Here is a 19,895-nt window from a genome sequence, read left to right on the forward strand (position 1 = left end):
TACCTTTGCAACCTCGTGAAAGGTGTGTTTGTCACTTGTCTGCAGTGTCCACACACCAGCCATCCACAAGGGAATTAGAGCTTGGCCATTCGCAGCCTTCAAATACTACATTTTCTCCAGCCTCATCCACCCAACTCCCCAGGCCCCTTTATCATGAATGCTTTAATGAAGGCGCCTGGTAAACGTCACCCGGCCTGAAAGTCACCCCTAGTAGCTATCAGTCTCTAGGCGGGATGTAGTTAATTGGGTCCCTTTTTCATACAGTGGAGAAGAACTTGGATTACAGGGAAAGGGGAGGGTGGGAGAAGTCCACAATGAAAGGTGGGGACTTGAAGAAAAGATTTTTTTTAAAGATGAACTGAGTTTCACTTCAGCTTGTGTTAGCGAGAGACCAAACCAGCCTCCTCTAGCGACAGTTGCGGGCACCGGGTTTGTCCTACAGGTGCTCCAGCCTTTCACGGTGGAAACTGCGTGGCCTCCTGCGCCATTAGCCTTGTGCTGTGGTTTTGCCAGCCGATTTCTCCCATTCTCTTTTCCCAGTGGGTTGGAATGCAGCTGATTAAATAGGCCGTGACTCGCATGAGCCCCCGCGTCTTTTTTATCGACTGCTTTATGGAAATGTATGGCACTCCGAAGGTCCCCCATGGTCGTTGCTGTGCGTGGCTGGCCGAAGAGTCACGTTTAGCACGGAGAGATGGACTCCTGCTCTGTCGTTTTCATTGCTGAGTTGGGGATGGGTGGGATTCAGGGTTTAAAGGAGCCTGGAAAAGGAGAGAAAGATGTCTGAGAATTTCTTTTATCTCTATCTGCCATGAAAGTTGGGTGGCCATCACTTCTGGGTAACACACTTCTGTGCTGATCTTATCTTTATGGCCCCACATCCTTCGACTAAGTGAATCTTTTCTGTCTATAGGCTGTTCTGACAGTCGTAGTTAAGTGTAGTGGTAGAAAGAGATTATGACACTAACGTAATTCTGTTTCAGGCTGATATAATGTGATACACCCTTAGGTTTATCCAAGCAGGCCATTTATTCCCAATAAACCTAAATCACTTCTATTTTTTCATTAAGGTGGTGATATCTTTTTTCAGGTAATAGACAAAAAGCCTTGATTTTTTAAAAAGTATTCTTAAATAGAAGTGGTTTTGCCTTAAAATAGTAGTTGTTTGTGTCTTCTTCCTATTCTTATTATCTCCTTGCAAGGTATTTACACACTTTTATTTTGCACTAAGTTGCTCCACAGATCTGTTCATCAGGCAGTAGGTGTCCATTCAGGCACACAAGATCCCTCCCATCTCAGCGCCCCAGGACTGTGGCTACCATGTGCTTCCTCAGGGTTCCCGGTTCTTGATCAGTAGAACCAGGAACTGACACCGGAAAAGGAGATGGCCTGGTTGCCACAGTGGCTTCCCATGTGGGTCGTCCACATCCCTCTGATAGGTCGTGGAGCTGCAGTCCATGTTACACTGGGAACAACTCTGTGACTGCACCGCGCCTTGCACAGAAAAGACAATCGAGAGAGTAGAGATTGATTTGATTTGATTTCCTAAAGTTTTTCCATAGCCATTCCAAACCTCACCTATAATCCCATTTTTTCCACTGCCCACAAGAGAAACCAGGCAGCGGAGTTCAGCAATACAGATTTCCTCGAATAAGAAAGCCACATAACACACCTTCAAAAACACAGCATATAAAATACCATGTTTTCCAGCTGTTACTGTTCAGAATCTTGTTGGTAAATGACCAAGAAAGGAAATTCAGCAACTCGTTCAGTGCCCAGTTTTACAACCCCGATTGTGACGCTGTGGAGAGAAGGTGGAGAAGGCGGTGCCGTCCCTGGTCTCCCAGAATCAGTGGTTTGAAGTTCAAGCATGTCTGCAGCATTATGCCTTTGTTTTCTTGGTGGTGGCATTCTTGGGTTTCGGATGGTAGGGGAAGAAAAGCCTCCTGCTGATAATGTACTGAAAGTAAATGAAATTAAATAAGCGAAGCAGCGCTCATCACTACTTCCTTCCCCCCTGGGTAATTCAATTCAAATGCTCTCTCTGATGGCAACTCACAGGGACTTTCTCTGTCGCCCCGCTGGGGCCTGGAGTCTTAACATCTAAATAAAAGTTTCACTCAAGCATTTTTTATGCTCCTGCCAGCAGGATCAGTGAGCTGGCGTGGGCACATTAATGTAATATTCATACTCCCGGACTTTCCCCGCACACGAGGCGACGTCTTCCCATTTTCATAATTATGGATGTCCCATAAGATGGCATTTAGACTTGCATTAAAAAGGAGCTTTGAATTCTAATAGAACGTTTAACGTGTGTCTTACGATTCAGACTCTCAGCATCTTTAACAGGTAGCTGTGTCCCTAAGTATAACAATACCTTAAAAATAGGGAAAAGGAAAAAAAAAAACCATGGGAAGAAGAGATGGAAACTACGAGCTTAGGGGGTCCTGTTTTTCTTATCTCCTGTGTTTTTCACTTAATTTTCCAGCCCCAGGAGCGATTTCTTGACAGCGCTGCAGAGAATGGGCTCTGCTTCAAAGGGTCTTCTCAGGCACGCTGGGTCCTCACCCACCCGCAGTGGGATTCGTTTCTGTTTTCCTAGAGACCGTTTCCAAAGAGACAGTAGAATCTTCAGGGTGGGGAGGATGAAAGGACTGCAGACAGACCCCCCACCGCTGCTGTCGCTCTCAGATGTGCATCCCGAGACCTGTCTGGGAGGATTCACAGCAGCCACGGACTGCTCACTGCAACACACAGAGACGGGATCAGTCCATGAACAAGGAAGGTGACAATAAGGACCAATAGGATAAAGAATCAGGCACCTAGACACAGTGGGGGAAATTTTAAAAAAAGAAAAGCTCTTCTAACTCACATATCTAAAACTAAGCTTGAAACAGCTTAGAAGCAAGAGGTAACTTTAGTTGCATTTTACATCGTCTTAAAATGTTATTTTTAAGTAAAAAGTGTGTAAAGCACTGAACAAAGTGGTCATCACTGGTAAAAGTTAGTTATTGTAGAAGATATTCAAAAAAATAACTGTGTAATTGAAAAAAAGTTATTTCATCTAGAAGTCCCAAGATATGGTATAGGTCAGGGATTTTCCAACCGGTGTGCTATAAGAATTTTTAAAACATGCAACACCTGACTATTTAGTTAGGAGCACTGACCTCCTTCCCTTAGATTGTCAAATAAAAAATGACAACATGCCCTGGCTAGTGTAGCTCAGTGGATTGAGCACGGGCCTGTGAAGCAAAGGTTTGCCAGTTTGATTCCCAGTCGGGGCACATGCCTGGGTTGCAGGCCAGGTCCCCAGTAGGGGATGCATGAGAGGCAGCCACACATTGATGTTTCTCTCCCACTCTTTCTCCTTCCCTTCCCCTTTCTCTAAAAAATAAATAATAAAATATATTTTTTTAAATGACAACAGCCAGGGGACTTCCACCAAGATGGAGGCATAGGTGGAAACACTGTGCCTTCTCCCACAACCAAGTTTGAATACAACAAGGGTTTGGAGAACAAAGATGCAGCCAAAGAACAGAAAATTGAACTATACGGAAGTCCGACAACAACGAACCGTTCAACCTGGACGATAAGAGGGGCGGAGCCAGCAGCGGAGCAGGGTCAGGCAGGAAAGATCCCCCGGCCCCAGGCTCCCAGGCATCGGGGTAGCATCAGGCGGACCCAGTGAGGGCTCGAGACAGCGGGAGTGAGAAGTGAGACTGACCGCGCAGCCCCCAGCAACGAACCCAGCAGCTGCTGACGGAGGTCACACATTCGAGAGCAGTGGGACGAATCTCCAGGCCCATTCGAGCGCAGAGGGACTAATCGCCTGGCCTGCGGTGGTGACGGGAGGAAGCAAAGGGTGCCTGCCATTGCTTTCCTTTGGCCCCGCCCCCACATACAGTGTCACAACCCAGCAACTGGGTCGCCCAGCCCTGGTGAACACCTAGGGCTCTGCTCCTCATATGTAACAGGCACAAACAGCCTAAAAGATGGCTCAAGAAGAACTCAAAGCCCCTGAGCCGATAACTCTAAGTGACCAGGAAATAGCGAACCTCTCAGATGCACAATTCAAGACACTGGTAATCAAGCCCTGGCTGGCGTAGCTCAGTGGATTGAGCGCGGGCCTGCGAACCAGACAATCGCGGTTCGATTCCCAGTCAGGGCACATGCCTAGGTTGCAGGCCGGTTCCTTGCAGGCTAACTACCAGCATGGGAGGCACAAAAGGCAACCATACATTGATGTTTCTCTCCCTCTCTCCTTCCCCTCTAAAAAATAAATAAACAAAATTTAAAAAAAAAAAGACACTGGTAATCAGGATGTTCACAGAACTGGATGACTTTAGCCACAAATGAGAGGAACATATGAAGGCTAAACTAATTGAAATGAAGGGAAATGCACAGGAAACCAATAGTGATGGAAAGGAAACAGGAACTCAAATCAAGGGGGTGGACCAGAAGGAAGAAAGAAATGCCCAAACAGGAAAAGTGAAGTTACAAGAATTCAAAAAAATTAGGAGAGGCTTAGGAACCTCCAGGACATCTTTAAACGTTCCAACATCCAAATTATAGGGGTACCAGAAGGGGAAAAGAAACAGCCACGAGTGGAGAATTTATTTGAACAAATAATACAGGAGAACTTCCCCAGTCTGGCAAAGGAAATAGACTTCCAGGAAATCCAGGAAGCTCAGAGAGTCCCAAAGAAGTTGGACNTGGGGGAAATATAGAATCTAAAGAACTTGAGACACGTGGACATAAACTAAAGGGGGGAAAGGGTGGGGGAGGGGTGTGCAGGGTGGAGGGGAATGAAGGGGGAAATAGAACAACTGTAATGGTATAATCAATAAAATATATTTTTAAAAAATCAGATATGCTCTTCAGCAGATACTCATGGGGTATCAAATATATAAATAGAGTTGAACAGTCTTTTTGCAAGTCATACATTTTGCCCCATGAGAATTCTATGTGACTTCTCACTAGGTTTTGAAAAACAAAATAATTTCTAAAAGAGAAATTCAGTCTTTGAAAGAGAAAGTAAAAAAGATGAAAAAAATAAAATAAAATGACAACAGCCAACACAATAGCCATTGGTGTAAATGAATCAAAGTTATACCTGTTTTTGACAGATCAGCAAAAAAAATTTTTTTGGGATGTGCCTCAGAACTTTAGCAATTAGTTTATGTGTGCCATGAGATGAAAAAAGTTAAAATTGCTGGTATAGGTTGTGACTTAATTTGGTGTGCATTTTGTTTGGTTTCTAAATTTTTAAGGCAAATCAACAGATTTGGGTTTGGGGACTCAACAAATAATAAGATAATGCTAGTTCACCCCCTTCATTTCTCCTGATTCAGAAATATAAATTATATTTTTAAGAATTTTTGGTTTTTTGTTGTTTCGCTTTTCCTTTTCCTTTTTGAAGAGTAAATTCCTCCCTCCTTGTCTCTGTCCTTTGCCCCTCCCCTCTGTGAGATAAATATAAACTCCAGTGGCAGGAGATGGACTAGGATCTTGACTTCTCAGTGAATTTGTACCTAATGAGGCTACTTCAAAGCGAATGTTAGCAGAATGTTAGCAATTAGAGACTGGTGTCGATTCCAGTGTCTTCTCTTTGCAGAAGCTTCTACTGTTCTTGCACTGTTTCCCATACTTTGACAAAACCAGGATTTGTCAGTTATTGCCAAGTTCAGCTTGCATAGCCCTTCTTTATGTGAACATAATAAAATTTATGTTCACTAAGGTGGCTGTTTGCTTTTTAAAGGAGTGTGTGCATGTTTATTGCTCCTGAGGTAACTGTGTTCCCAGTGAACGTTGTCGCTCAGTAAAGCTTGTCTGCTGGTAGCTGTTCGTTTGCCTTTGGATTATCAGTGTGGGTTATCTGATTTGGAGCTTATATCCACAGCCAACTCCTTGTTTTCTTTCCAACCACTACATATTTAGGCTACGCCCGCCCCTTGCACAAACTAATGTATGTTTAGATCATTTTAAGCAATTTTAGCATTAGATAGAATTAGGAAGAAAGAAATTTTACTTTTTTTCCCCAATCATCTAGAAGTTGTTTTATTTGGTGCTGTGTTTAAGCAGTCGCGCTTCGGCACCCCTTCACTAATGTAGATTATTGAAAAGTAGCCTAAATCAGTGAAGCAACAAATCACGTCGCAACAAAGCATCTTGTTTTTGCTCCTTGTAGGAATGGAAGACGTCATAAGAGGAGCTCAAGAGCTTGATAACGTCATCAAGCAAGGATACCTGGAGAAGAAAAGTAAAGGTACTGGTCAGACCCATCGATCTCAGAACATCCCAGAAAGGGACGGGAGCCGAGGAAAAAGAGGGCGACTGTAGCAGGCGCCCTCTCTGAGCCCAGTCCTGGGCCAGGGAGGTGGAAGGCAAAAGGAAGGGAAGAAAAAGTCTGGTTTGTAGGCTAAAGAGAGATAGATGGCTCAGCATCTTGACAAGCAGATTGTGAGCTTCTGCAAGACAGGGACTGGGCCTACCCTGCTCACCTGGGGCAGAACAGAAGCTTAATGCAGGCTTGTCGAATGAGTGATGTTCTTATCTCTCAGTGTGCTCGCACGAAGAGTGAAAGTGTGCTGCCAAGAGTATAATTTTGGGGTCATATGTGAAGCGGCCACTCTCAAATCTCAGAGGGGCACAGATCTTAAACCAGCTCTCACCTGATTAGAGTAGGTTCCACGAGGGCTGGAGTCCCAGGTTTAACATTCCACAGGCACATTGGCCTCATACAAAGAAAGCCTTCCTTGTGCCCGGGGCCTACAGCATCATACTGATTTGCTCTAAGGCAACATACAACATCATGACAAATTCGAAAAGTACAAGAGGAGACTGGAAGCTGAAATAAAAGAAGCTAGACAGCTGTGAGCAGTCAGAGCAGGCCAACCCTGTTTAGAACTTGGACCTTTAACTGAGCAAGTCCTCTGGGCCCTGAGTCAATGTGGGGTAACCTGTGGGAGTGAAAGGGAGGGTTTCACAGCCCATTAACCTGGGAAATAAAACAATAACACCCTGGACTGTGCTGCTGGATTTTACGGACTCTTCCGTGGCTGTGGTTACCTGAATTTATGTCCCTGACTGCTGTTCCATTTAGATCATAGTTTCTTTGGATCGGAATGGCAGAAGAGATGGTGTGTTGTCAGCAGAGGCCTCTTCTACTACTATGCTAATGAGAAAAGTAAGTGTTCTTCATTTGCACAGCAGCGTCTCACTCCTGGATACAAACACTTCGTAAATTCTCAAGCACAGAGATTGCAGGAAAGCAGTCCTTAACTAACACCCACGGAGGGACCCGCTCGGGAAAGAAGGAGCAGGTTCCTTCTTTTCTGTAAATTACACCTCGCCTATCAGCAAAGACTCAGGTGTCAATTTAGAATTTATCTCCCCTGGGCAGAGGAGAACAAAGGGGAGGGAAAAAATGGGACAAGTGTAATAGCATAATCAATAAAATATACTTTAAAAAAATAAATAAATAAAAATAGGATTTATCTCCCCTTAAACACTAGGATATTGTGGTCAGCATATCTAAGGCTTATCTTTTATTATGATTAATAACAGCATTATCAAGGTTGAACACTTTGGCATTCTTTTTTTTTTTTTCAAAAGAACCTTGAACTCTTAATAATATAGTTAAAAATTGAAACTAATTGAACTCTGAGAAAGATTTAAACAGCTCACCGATAGCCCAGGAAAAGAACTCTCAGGTCTGGACTCTGTAAGAGCACGCGCCACACTTTACTCTCCTGACTCCTGGGAAGCAGTGCAGCCGACATCCCTGGAGCCAGGGACTGTCAAGGCCCAAAGAGTCGCCGTGTTCACGAGACAGCCTTTGGCCAGACCGCAGCCCCAGCACAGTGTTGATTCAGGCCAGACGTCGTTTCTTAATCAGCCACCACTGACTCAATCAAGCACGATACTCACGAGTTATCACTAGAAGATCCCCACTCCATGCTTAACACAGTCGCTTAATTCATGAGAAGGAATAGAAGATGTAAGTGCAAGTTGAAGCTCGAGCTAAAAATGATCCCTGTAGGTCGGGGGTGTCAAACTCATTTTCCCTGGGGGCCACACTGGCCTCATGGTTGCCTCCAAAGGGCCGAATGTAATTTTAGGACTGTATAAATGTAACTGCTCTTTAACTAGGGGCAGGGAGCTCGGCACTGCCACCAGGTAGACACACAGTGCCAGGCCGGATAAAACAAAGCAAAGGGTAGGATTCAGTCCAGGGGCCTTGTGTTTGCCACCTGTGCGGTAGGTGAATGCAGACTTTCAAATAGGATATCCTCTTCCAGGGTCAGACTGCCTCAGGAGTACTCCTGGGAAACAAAGTGGGGGGGAAACAGAGTAAAACATCAATTCTTGTTTGGGGCGGGGGGGCGGGTTTCCTTGCATCCTGCTGTCTTGGTACGCAGACCGGAGATCCAGAGTAAATTCTTCCTTTCCTTCCGATCATTTTCTGTCTCTCCTGTCTTCCTTCTTTCCCAGACTTTTTCCATTCCCAACACCTGGATGTCCAGTCTGAGAGATTTGGATTTGCTGCATCTTTGACACTAAGGCAGCGGAAAAGCCTGCTACCTTGAAGGGCCCAGAATCCCTAAGATTCGCCCGTGGGCTTTGAGACGATGACCCCGCCCTGCCTCTCTACCTATATCGAGCATCCCTGCCCTGCATCTTGGGTTCGCCACCTTGGGTTCCCCAGTCGTTCCCACCAAGAGGTCAAGTGTGGAGCCCGACTGGGAAATACAGCAGCATAGCTCAGAAACTGAGTGATGACTCCCCTACCCAACCCCCGCCCACTCTCAAATCCAGCAACCACAATTTCTGCCCCGAACTCCAGGCATACCAGCCAGCCAGCCAGGTGTGATTCTCTTACTTTAAACCTTCAAACTAACATAACATTTATGCCTTCGTAAAAACGTTCATCGTTTCCCTTGCATTTAAGTAAGCAGTTGGCATATCTGGATAGAAAACAATGTGTCACGTGCGTTTATTCAGAATCCTCTGCACTCAAGGTGAGCGAGAACAAGAGCAAGAGACCAGGAGACTTTTATTGACCATTTTGCTGTCAGGGTAAAATAAAATCTGGTGACCAAAGAAACAACAAAACATTTTAGTGGCCACTTAGAACAAGGCGAGATACTTTAACAAAAAAGATTCTGGTGTCAAAAAGCACCGTCGCATGGCTCCCACCTTGCCAGTTACTTCTTATTGTACCCCAGACATTTTCTTAGTAAGTATAGAGTGTTTGTGTATTTCTTGTAGCTCAACCAGGTAAGGGCAGAGTCTTTTTTTCTTTTAATTATTGTCGGACCGCTGCCATCCTCATCACCATCATTATCAAAATTCACTTAGTAAGCAATTCATTCTCCGATACAGGACACAAAGCATCGCCCAAACGCCGTGGTGCCTGTCCTCTCTGCATTCTGCCTGCACCGCACCATAAGGACACAAAATCCTTGGCAACCACTTCTTCTTTTCCTGTTTCTCATATTTTTTTACAAAGGAGTGACAGGCAGAGTACTGTCTCCTTTCTCCCACTTGGGGTCCTTTGCCTTGTGTCTCCCTCCTCACCGTCTGGTGGTGCTCATCAGTGCTCTGCTCCTTCCCAACTTGACCTCATGGAAAGAGGAGACAGCACTGAGGTTTAATTGTTCTCCCTCTGGCATTCACTCCCACCCGACCAGCAGGAGGGGAGAATGGTCTGGCCCAAACGCTGCAGAGGGCACAGGAGGTGATCCTGGGAACTTGTAATGCCCCCGCGCTGCTACCCTCCCCTCAAATGTGAGCTCTGCTGGACCCGATAACCATGTTTCATTTCTGTAACAACCTTCAAGGGCCTCACGTTTACAGCCCCAGTCTCCCTGCTGTAATAACTCCTTCTTTCTGTTGTTATAGATATCTTAACATTCTAATAAATTCTCTGTCTCTGTTGTACTCTTTTGGCAAAATAGCCTTCTGTGTGACACTCCCCTAGCCTGGCAGTGATACCCGCCTTGCTGTGGCGGTAGCCTCTTCTTAAGCTTCCGTAATAACCTTCCTTGACTGTTGTGGGTCCTCCGGGATGTGACAGCTGCTCTGTGCTTTTGTTTGACATGCCAGAGAAGACGCCTTCCCTTGGCGGTTGTGTCTCTCAAGGGAAACAGGGAGCCTTCCTGTCTTACAGGCAAGCAGCCCAAAGGGACCTTTCCTATTAAGGGCTACAGCATCCGGATGGCCCCCTACCTGCGGAAAGATTCCAAGAAAGAGTCCTGCTTTGAACTGACCTCCCAGGATAGGCGCAGCTACGAGGTAGGGCGACGGAGGAGATGGCAGTTCTCGTTAAGCACTGCCGTTCCCTTCCGCGTTGTTGCATGCGAGTGTGGTTGCTGTGCTCGGTTCCATCCTTTCTCTGATACCTGCTCGTTTTCCAAGAACTTCTTCTCGATTTGTCCTCTCCTTCGCTATGTTACGCCCTCCCTTCTCCTGCCTGTTGCCAGCCGCATCCTAGTTGCTGCCTCTGCCTGGCTTCCATCCCCTCATCCCTCCTGCTCCTGGACTCACTTACTCCAGAGGGGAGAGGCTGGTCTGGGGCAGCACGCAGTCCAATTCCTCATTCACATCCTCTCCTTCCACGGCTTTGATTCCCTTTCTATTTTTCAACCGACTATCTTCGCTTCTTTCCCTGAAATCCAGAACAAGAAAAATCTGACTGTCAAGTGAAAACTAATTTATTTTCCCATATTCATTTTGCTATCCAAAATAATCTTCCCATGCGTGGATACACCACATATCTCTGGAAAGATTTCTGAGATAGTAGGGACCTTGATGACTGAATAGTAGCAGCAATAACCGAGGGAATAGACCTGGGAGTGGAGTGAGAAAGATTTATTCCTCACTGTATTCATTTGTAATATATTTTGATATAATATAACACGTAATATATTTATTATCTATTACAAAATTAAAGCAATAAAAAATCCAGCTATGAGAATATAGTGATTTTCACCAAAAATATATTTGTGTGTGTGTGTATATACATATTATTTCCTGTTAGTTGGTCATTTGTATCTCATCAAAATTTTACTGAGACAATTTTGAAAACCTTTAGCTAACTTGTAAAAAGGGAAAAACTGTACAAAGGTTGCTATTAACCATTTATTAACCTTTTGACTCAGAGTTTTTCTCCACATTCATCCTTGTATGTTTCTACAGTATTTTAACCCTTATTTTGTTAAATGTCCTAGGCCTTCATTATATAATGCTACATTTTTAAATTTAAATTATTCTATAGAACTGTATATAGATATATTTAAAGCAGATGTATGCACTGGGTGTATTTCTAAGTTATTTTTTCATTCCTTTTTGATGGTGCATCACCCAGATAAAAATGCATGTGTCGAGTCTAAACTCATTTCCCTAGACATTTTTATAGAAATGTGTTTTTAAGAAATCGAGAGTGACAATGCCTATTAATAAGTATTAAGTAGGAATATAGGTTTCTAATACAGCACATACCTTTATCTTACCCTAATGGCCAGATAATAAAAATGTTTTTCGGGAACAGTCATTTTGAGTTGATTCATTTAAAATAAAAAATCACTGAGGGTTGATGCCTGACTGGCTTGTTTTGTGCATCAGAAAGTAGAGTTTGTTTCCTTCTTCTTTTCTTTGGCCCGTTGAATCCAAGCCATTGCCATGGTCTGTGGGTTCTTCCCCTGGAATATCCCTTGGATCCATCCCTTCTTTTGTTTCCACAGCCATCACAACAGCTACGTCCTGATCACTTCGCCCAAAGGATTAGTTAAACGGCCTTCCAGCGGGCCTTCGGTCTCCAGTTCCCCCCATCCCAGTCTCTCCTGGCCACAACTACTGAGTGCCCTGCTCCGTTTGCTATCGTTTACAGTGGCTTCCTGTTGCCTGCACTGTGAGCCTGAACTCCTGGTTTCATCACTTCTCCTCTGACCCTCAACCCTCCAGCTTCATCAGTGGTTGTTCTCCAGTCAAGCTTATCTGCCTACCTTCCCCGTACATCATGGTCTCATTCCTAATACTTTGCACATGGTTCTCCCTCTGTACACTGTCCAGTTTCCTCCACCAGCTCCCAATAACTCTTTTTAAAATCCAATCAAACACCCCTAGCCAGGTAGTTCAGTTGGCTGGAGCATCATCCCAATACTCCAAGGTTGTGGGTTCGATCCCCAGCCAGGGCACATGCAAGAAGCAATCAATGAATCTAATGAATGCATAAATAAGTGGAACAATGGGTCAGCATTTCCCTCTCTCCCTCTCTCTCTCTCCTCCCACCCATCTCAAAATCAATACATACATAAAAAATCCAGCCAGAGCAGTATTACATCCACAAGCTTCCCTGCCTACTCCAGGCGGCAAGTGCTCCTGATCTCCTCCCAACATTCAGCTGTCATCAAATGCACCTGCTTTGCCGTGTTCCCATTTCCAGCGTGTGTGTTGTCTCCATAACAGATGCATTATTCTTTGAGGTTAGGAATTGTGGTTTGCTTTCTTTTCTATAACCTCTTATCAAATACATGTCTGATGATGAATGAATGGATAACCAAATGAATGCACACAGTCATGAATTCTGGGCTCAAATAGCTGCCAACATTGGGGATACAAAATTGCTGAAGGGGAAGATCACTTGGCATATTTTGGTCTCTTTTCAAAATGTGAAGCAGGAAAAGAATCCTGAGCTTCCAACATGACTCTGAAACTTAATTCACAAGTTCCCTCTCCTGCACCTCCTGGTAGGATTCATGGAAATTTGAGTGAAGATGATGAATTAATTCATTAATTTTTCTCTAGTTTACAGCTACTAATCCTGCTGAAGCCAGAGACTGGGTGGATCAAATAAGTTTCTTATTAAAGGGTAAGTGTCATTATTATAGAGACAATGCCTGAGTGGGTTTGCAGTTGGAGTTACATGGGATAAATATAATCCACATTTTTGAGTATGTGTTTTCTTCCTGCTCCCTTCTACCCTCCCTACCACACCCCTTATGTCATAACAACAAATGGTGCCATGTATAAATCGGAAGGTGAAGAGACCGTCAACCTGGAGATGACCGCTGATACTATTCTAGTGCATCCACCCACCTACGGGCACGTCCGTAATATTCATAATCACTAGAAAAGGAGATTCTGAAAACCAGCTCAGGTCAATTTAATGTCTACTAAGCCCTTATATTCTGGAAAGGAAATTTGTGATATCAAACTTAAGTCATCAAGTTGCCATTTTGGTCTTAGTAGGAAGTAGAAATCTAAACCCATCCAGGTGGCCCTCAACGACATTGGACATTAAAACAAACTGCTGTCCCCGACCCACAATAAAACTGTTCCTTGCCTTAGGATGGGGAGAGTCCTGCCTGAAGATATTAAATGACTGCTCTTAGCGTACCCTCTGCTGGCCAGCCTGCAGGCACAGCAGTGGCCGTGGCCCAGGGGGCCTTGTCTGGGTGTGGCCTGGCAGGTAGAAGTAGCCAACCTTGAGTGTCACTTGGCATCAGATGACCCTCGAGACAATACAGATCATGCCAGGACCTGCCTCTACAGAAAGACAGAACCACCAACTTCGATGGCCTAAAACCACCAAGCCTTTGCACTTCTGTTTTTCATTCTGCTCCATGATTTTATTGTGGATAAAAGGGAAGGAGCGCCCAAGCTTTAATTACAAGAATTGCCTCTTTTACTCAGTTTGTGCCTTTGCTCTCACAAAAACAAGCTATCGCTTCTACCAAGAGCGTCACGTATAATAGACCGGAACTAGGCAAACATGAACACTGACGGCAGGACTACAGGGTACACTCTCATCTAGGTGCCTCAGATTTATGCGTGTAATATACCCCTAAGTGTGTAAACCTCAATAAAACTCAAAGCAGCTTTATTGAGCTGTACCCTGTGGTACTTTCAGAATTCCACATTGAAGAAATTATTCATTCCATTTTATTTTAAAACAAACAGAGTAATAACATATGGTTTAAGCCACAAATGTGTCTTTGATCCTTTCCTCATATGAGGTGGCACCAGAATTCAGATGCAAATTGTTGCAAAATCTTTATTAAAAGCCTAGTCAAGCCCAACGGTTTGATTGTGCTTTGAAATGAATGTGGGATGTCTCGCTGTCCCGACCTTCCCTTGAGTGCCCGGCCTGCGCTCACCCACTCTGCAGAGGCCCCTCAGCGGGGTTTCAGGGAGCGCTCAGTACTGCACATCCGAGAACGAACCTTCCCAGTTCCCCACTAAAATAAAAAACCAATCTCCCTCCCCTGCCCTGGGCTCCCAGCGCTGCAATGTCACCACATCCTCTGTGCGGTGACCCACTTTAAGGTCAGCCAGACTGTACAGTTGAAAAAGGACATGGTAACCACCTCACTGAGCCATTCCATTTGGTCTTGTATTGCAGTTATATTTTTTCCATACCTCGCTTTCTCTTCCTCTTCCACTGTTGCCCTTTTTTTCTGTTTACAAGAAAACTTGTCTGACTTTCTGCCATGAGATCATGGGAGAGATGAGCTCCTGACAGCTCAGACCCCCTGCAGAAGCCACCATTGCTCCCAGGGCTTTGTGCCCCCTGGAGAAGCACAGGCCGTCACTCACCCTTCCAGTTTTCTACTTGGTGAGCGGTGCGTGGCTCACTGGCATTCCCTCCTCTGGCCTCTTTTCTTCCCTTCACCTCTTGCGTTCATTCGCACACCCATACATTTCAGAGCTGCTTCGTCCTGATTGAGTTTTATTGCAAGGAAGGATTTATGTTGATGGTTTAAACCTGATGCAGTGCCGATCTGGCCTTTTCTGGAGATTTCCTGCCACCAAGGCCCACATAGGAAATAATAGCACTTAACCTAGTGTTTCATTTTTTCCTGACATGTTTTATTCTCACTCCCCCTCCTCCATCTCCCTCTTTCCTTCCCTGCCTTATTCTTTTCTTGTTCTCCCTATCTTGACTCATTCTCACCTCGACCTTGACAGATCTGAATTCCTTAACCATTCCATATGAAGAGGAGGAAGAGGAGGAAGAAGAGGAAGAGATGTACGATGATATCGATGGTCTTGACTCCCAAAATTCTGGTTCCCAACGCAGACCCGTTACCTTGCCTGGGAGTCTGGGGCTAAAGCAGCCCTCGGAGGAGAAAGAAGAAGAAGATATTTATGAAGTCTTACCAGGTGAGAAACTTCATCTTCTACGTATCTTCCTCCTGTTTCAGAAACTCTTAACCTGCTAGAAGAATGTAGCTCTGAAAACTCCAGAGGGAGCCGGGTCCCTAAAGGAGAGCACCTCCCTGATCTGAAGGGGGGGGGGGGGAGTGCATTCATCAGGAAGGGTCTTTCATCGTGCGAGTCTGAAGGGACATAGTAACTATGTCAACAAGGTGAAAGAGTTAAGAATACTTAAGTTGGTTGTCATTGGTTCACTGTGAGTTTTGGTGTGACTCCTCAAAACTCTAGTTTCAACTTCTTTCCTGGGTCATTGTGAGAATAACAGAAATTTGCCCCAAAATGATGGCTGTTAAAAGTCTGGAGGAACATAGATAAGTGCTGACAAACCTTTTCTGTAACCCAGTAAAACCCTGATGGAGCACAGCTCATTATGATTTCCTAGTTCAGATAGACCATGAATCAAAATGCGTCTCCTACGAATACCCCTGAAGTGCTCCCTTCGCCCACCGTCACAGCAGGTCTACTGTGCGTATTTCTTCTGTTCCAACGGCATGATAGCCGGCATCTCAAAAAAACGTATCGTCATCACTGCTTCCGCAGATCCACCTCTTGCGGGGAGAGCAGCAGCTGTTGAACAGCGCAGCGCACAGTGGGGGTCAGACTGTAGAAACCGAAGCCCGAGCCTTTTAATTGTGAGGTAGTTAGACCGCAGGAACGCTGAATCTTCAAGTCCATTCAGAGAGATGGCTCCTGTGGAAATTGGCCAGGAGTTCAGTGCTCTGCTGAGAAATTCAAGTTAAGCCTAAATTTATAGCAATGCAAACTTCCATCCCAGATAAACTTAGGAACTAAGGTGAATCCAGCACTGCAGCTCCTGAACACAGGGCTGGTTGCTAAGCAGCGCCCTGAGTAAACAACGTGTATTTCAGCGCTTCCTGAGGATGGGGCCCCACCCTGTCAAGGCTGCATTTGTCTCCTCCCTGGGGGAGAAGAGACCCAGCATTGCTTCCAGAGTCAGGGATCAGGGCTGTGGCCACGCATTTTCTACTGGCTGGGACCTCACCCGCCACCCACCACCCACCACCCACCACCCACCACCCTCCAAGCAGAGTCTGCTTCCTCTCCTAGCACTTCCAGCCGCTGCTAGTCCCAACTTCCCCAGCCTTTCTGTTGTGTTTTATTATGCAAATGATATCTTGGTTGAGGTCGAGCCATTCTTGTGTCTGAAGTTTAAAAAAAATGATAATTTCCTCAGCAAGTCATCGTCGTTAATGAAGTTTTACAAAAACAGATACAACCAAAGGAAAATAAAATTTCACAGGTGATAAATTTTTCCAATTTCCCTGGCAGAATTCGATAGGATTGTTAAATTAAGAGTGAAGGTGTCTGTTAGAAAGCAACGAGCAGTGATGGGTAATTTTATAGAGTGGAAAATTGAATCAAATTGCTACATTAAAACACAGCTCCTCTGAGAATCTTCCCTTTCACAGTCTGCTCCACTGCAACAGCAGGGCGCAGAAATGGATCTAATCCACAACGCTCCCTAAAAGGAGGTGTACGCCCCCACTTGGCCAGAACCTTCCCAGTGAGCTTGCTCTCTTGCTCACTCCTGCTCAGGCTTGGGGAAATATCCGAGTGACACGCTGCTTTGGGCTACAGCTGGGGAAGAGTGTGCTCTGGGGAAACCTCCCTGAGTCACTCAGCCTCCAGGGAGCAAAGACGGACCTTTTCCTGCACTGTGTTTAGTTCTCAGAGGACGCTGGAGGGAGGGATCTGATGCTCAGAGAAGTGGAGCAAAGGAGAGGAAAGGGACAGCAGCTTCAAAAAAAATAAAATGAGTTTTGCCCTGGCTGGTGTGGCTCAGTGGGTTGAGCACCAGCCTGCAAACCAAAAGATCTCCCATTCCCAGTCAGGGCACATGCCCAGGTCCCCAGTCGGGATCTGTGAGAGGCAACCCATCACACATCACTGTTTCTCTCCCTCTCTTTCTCTTCCCTTCCTCTCTCTCAGATAGATAGATAGATAGATAGATAGATAATCTTAAAAAAAATAAGGTGAATTTTGGATCATCACCTTAACCCAGGTAGATCAATTAGTGTGTGATTGACTTCTTAACCGCCACCCTTCCCCTGCCCTTGAAACTCTTACCCTTGGCCATTGCGGCACTGCCCAGACTACCAGGGCCTTGCCCCCAGAATCCCTGGAGTGGCCTCCAGGGGCGTGGAGACTGGTGTGCTTTATGCTCACAGCAGTTCCTCGGAAGTGAGGAAGGCCTCACCGTGAGAGAGCCGGGGCCTTTGTCTCCAGGCAGCTAACTTGTTCATAAGTTCCCAAAGGATGGTGCTGTACCCAACTAACAGGTTTTTCCCCCAAAGCCGCTTTCTATCCACCGCAGGTTTTAGAGTTAGCACTGGAAGTGAGAATATATTGGCATTTAATTGTGGTAGGAATATTTCAGCCCCAAGTCCCCATCACCCAGCTTCCCATCCACTCCGCTCAGACTCCTGCTCCTGAGATTGCTGTCAGCTTGGCATGTGCCCCACCACCAGTCCTGGAGGGACTGGGAGGGAGTGCAAGGTGCTGGACGTCGCCCCCCATGTGCCCCCATCTCACATGACTACCTGCCCAGCAGTGGCCTGCAAGAGACAGTGTGGTATCACAGGTCCTGGTACTGGCCCAGAGTCAGGATGGACCCGCTCCGCCGTTTGCCAGCTGTGAAGCCTTACTCGAGTCATTTGCCCTGTTTCCGTGTGACTTTCCCATCCGTGAACGGGGGGGTGACAATAGCAGCTATGAGAGAGGGGTGCCATAGGAAATCTAGAACCAACATGTGTACAGCTCCGGGAGCAGAGTCCTGGCGTGCAGGGAGCACTCAGCAAATGCTGGCTGTCGTTAATTCAGTGGTGCTTGAATAGGAAGTGTGACTTCCTTGAAGAGTTGGGGGCTGGCTAGTCTCCGGCCTCCACCAACCAGACCGGAGACAGTCCAGTTGGAGATTCAGCCGGACATTTTCAGCTCTAGGAATGAAGCAGGTGAAACTGACAAGTCTGAGCAGATGGAAGTGGAGCACACCTTCCGCTCAGGCCCATTTTTATTGTGAAGACAGGTGCCAGGTAGAGGGACAGCGGCAGTAACGTTGGATTGTGCTACCACTGCACACCCACCAAGAGTCAAGCAACTCCGACCCCTAACATTTGTTTCGTTATAATAGGGCCACTGTGCATTGTGGAGACACTTTAGCGTTGATGGTTCTGCCTCCTTCCTCTTTGCCGTGGGGCTTGTACAAGCCTTGTGGTCTCTGTGCTGAAGGCCTTGTAGGTGGGCTACCTTGGTGGGCTTCCCAGTAGAAAGAGAAGTGCCTATAACACATAACAAGTCAATACAAAAATATTTTTTCCTAACCAAAATAATGTGTGGGTCATCAAATTAAATGTACTACATCGCATTAATCATGGGATAATTAGCATTTGCTACGTGGCGAGCATTCTTCTCCCCGGGAGAGAAAACCAGGGCACTCGAGGTTTTCAGCCAAGACCACAAAAATGCTCATCCTGGATCGTGTGGTTTCAAGGTTGGCATCCAGTGGGACTTCTGAACATCCGCGTTGAGCATATGGGGTCCCTTGATTTTTAAGATCTCATTTGCAGTAGATTAAACTGCAGGGAACTACCACAAAGAAATGCTAAAGCAATATGTGGAAAATGGCAGGCTTTCTCTCAGCCCTCTCTCACCCCTCCCCAGAATTATTTTACAGGCTAGCACAGGCCCAGTTTCACGATTCCAGATTCCATAAAAGGACAACTTTTATCAGGTTTCTCTTTGGGGCCTAGAGGCCGGAATCCAGCAAGGCGCCTGAGACCACTGAAGAGCTGTAACTAGGGCCTTGCCACAGCTGCACCGGCAACAGAATCCGGCTCTGTCCTCTGGAGAGATTTCAGGAGAGCAAACAGAGAGAGAGACAAAGAGCCCTCCCTGGGAATTTCTGTGCACATTCCAATGCTGCCCGCACTGCCGCCGAGGGTTGTTACAGACCCAGAAACCAGATTGCTTTAGAATAAAGCATGTATCTGGGTTTGGGGTTTTTTTTTTTTTAATTTGACTCTAATGGAAACAGTATTCTGTGGAATTATTTTCCCGTGTAGAATTGTCCAGACTCACAGGGAGGGGAAACGGCGATCATAGGAGGTCTAAGAGAAGAAAAAGCAGACACCAAACATACAAAGATTGTGAAGAAAGCAAATTTCAGTTTCATAGAAAAGCAACACTGCATGGGGGGAATATCAAAGAGGGGTCAGCGCCACCACCAAGCTCCCTCTGAGCTCCCTGGCCTTTTCTCTGTCACTCCCAAGCACACTGGGTCCTAGCCACACCGTGTTTGGTCAGCACCAAAATGAGAATCATGCTGTTTTGCTCTAGCTGGAAAACCCCCCACTGATCTCAGCTGATGAGATCCTACACGTTGTGCTCAAATGTGTCTCCTCGGTGACTCAAACTGGAATTGAGTTCTGTTTCAGCCTTTACCGCAGGGATTTGTATTCAGGTCTTTCTCCCCCCCCAATTAGTAGGCACTCAACTATTATTTGTGAAATTAAGTTCAGTGCATTCCAAGTATTGCAGTTAGCAGCAATTGAGTTTACTATCTCGTACATCAAGACCACACCACAGAGATAGGATGCAAATATTTTAAGGTAGCAGTTGAGATTACCAAATACACACCAGAGAATTCAACGTGTTAT

The 19,895-nt window shown here is 45.7% G+C and overlaps 1 protein-coding gene across 1 annotated transcript in view; it reads left to right on the forward strand.

The window, feature by feature from the left end:
- Positions 1-19,895, forward strand: part of SKAP1 (src kinase associated phosphoprotein 1) — a 272,735-nt gene that overhangs the window by 218,754 nt on the left and 34,086 nt on the right. Inside the window, exons 5-9 of the mRNA XM_037033577.1 lie at positions 6,188-6,265; positions 7,103-7,186; positions 10,172-10,296; positions 12,808-12,871; positions 14,971-15,165. Of these exons, the coding sequence (XP_036889472.1) occupies positions 6,188-6,265; positions 7,103-7,186; positions 10,172-10,296; positions 12,808-12,871; positions 14,971-15,165 (546 nt within the window). The remainder of the gene's footprint in view (positions 1-6,187; positions 6,266-7,102; positions 7,187-10,171; positions 10,297-12,807; positions 12,872-14,970; positions 15,166-19,895) is intronic.

Source organism: Sturnira hondurensis, unplaced genomic scaffold (assembly GCF_014824575.4).
Source record: "Sturnira hondurensis isolate 20B ecotype Veracruz unplaced genomic scaffold, ASM1482457v3 Scaffold0021632, whole genome shotgun sequence".
Classification (NCBI taxonomy): domain Eukaryota; kingdom Metazoa; phylum Chordata; class Mammalia; order Chiroptera; family Phyllostomidae; genus Sturnira; species Sturnira hondurensis.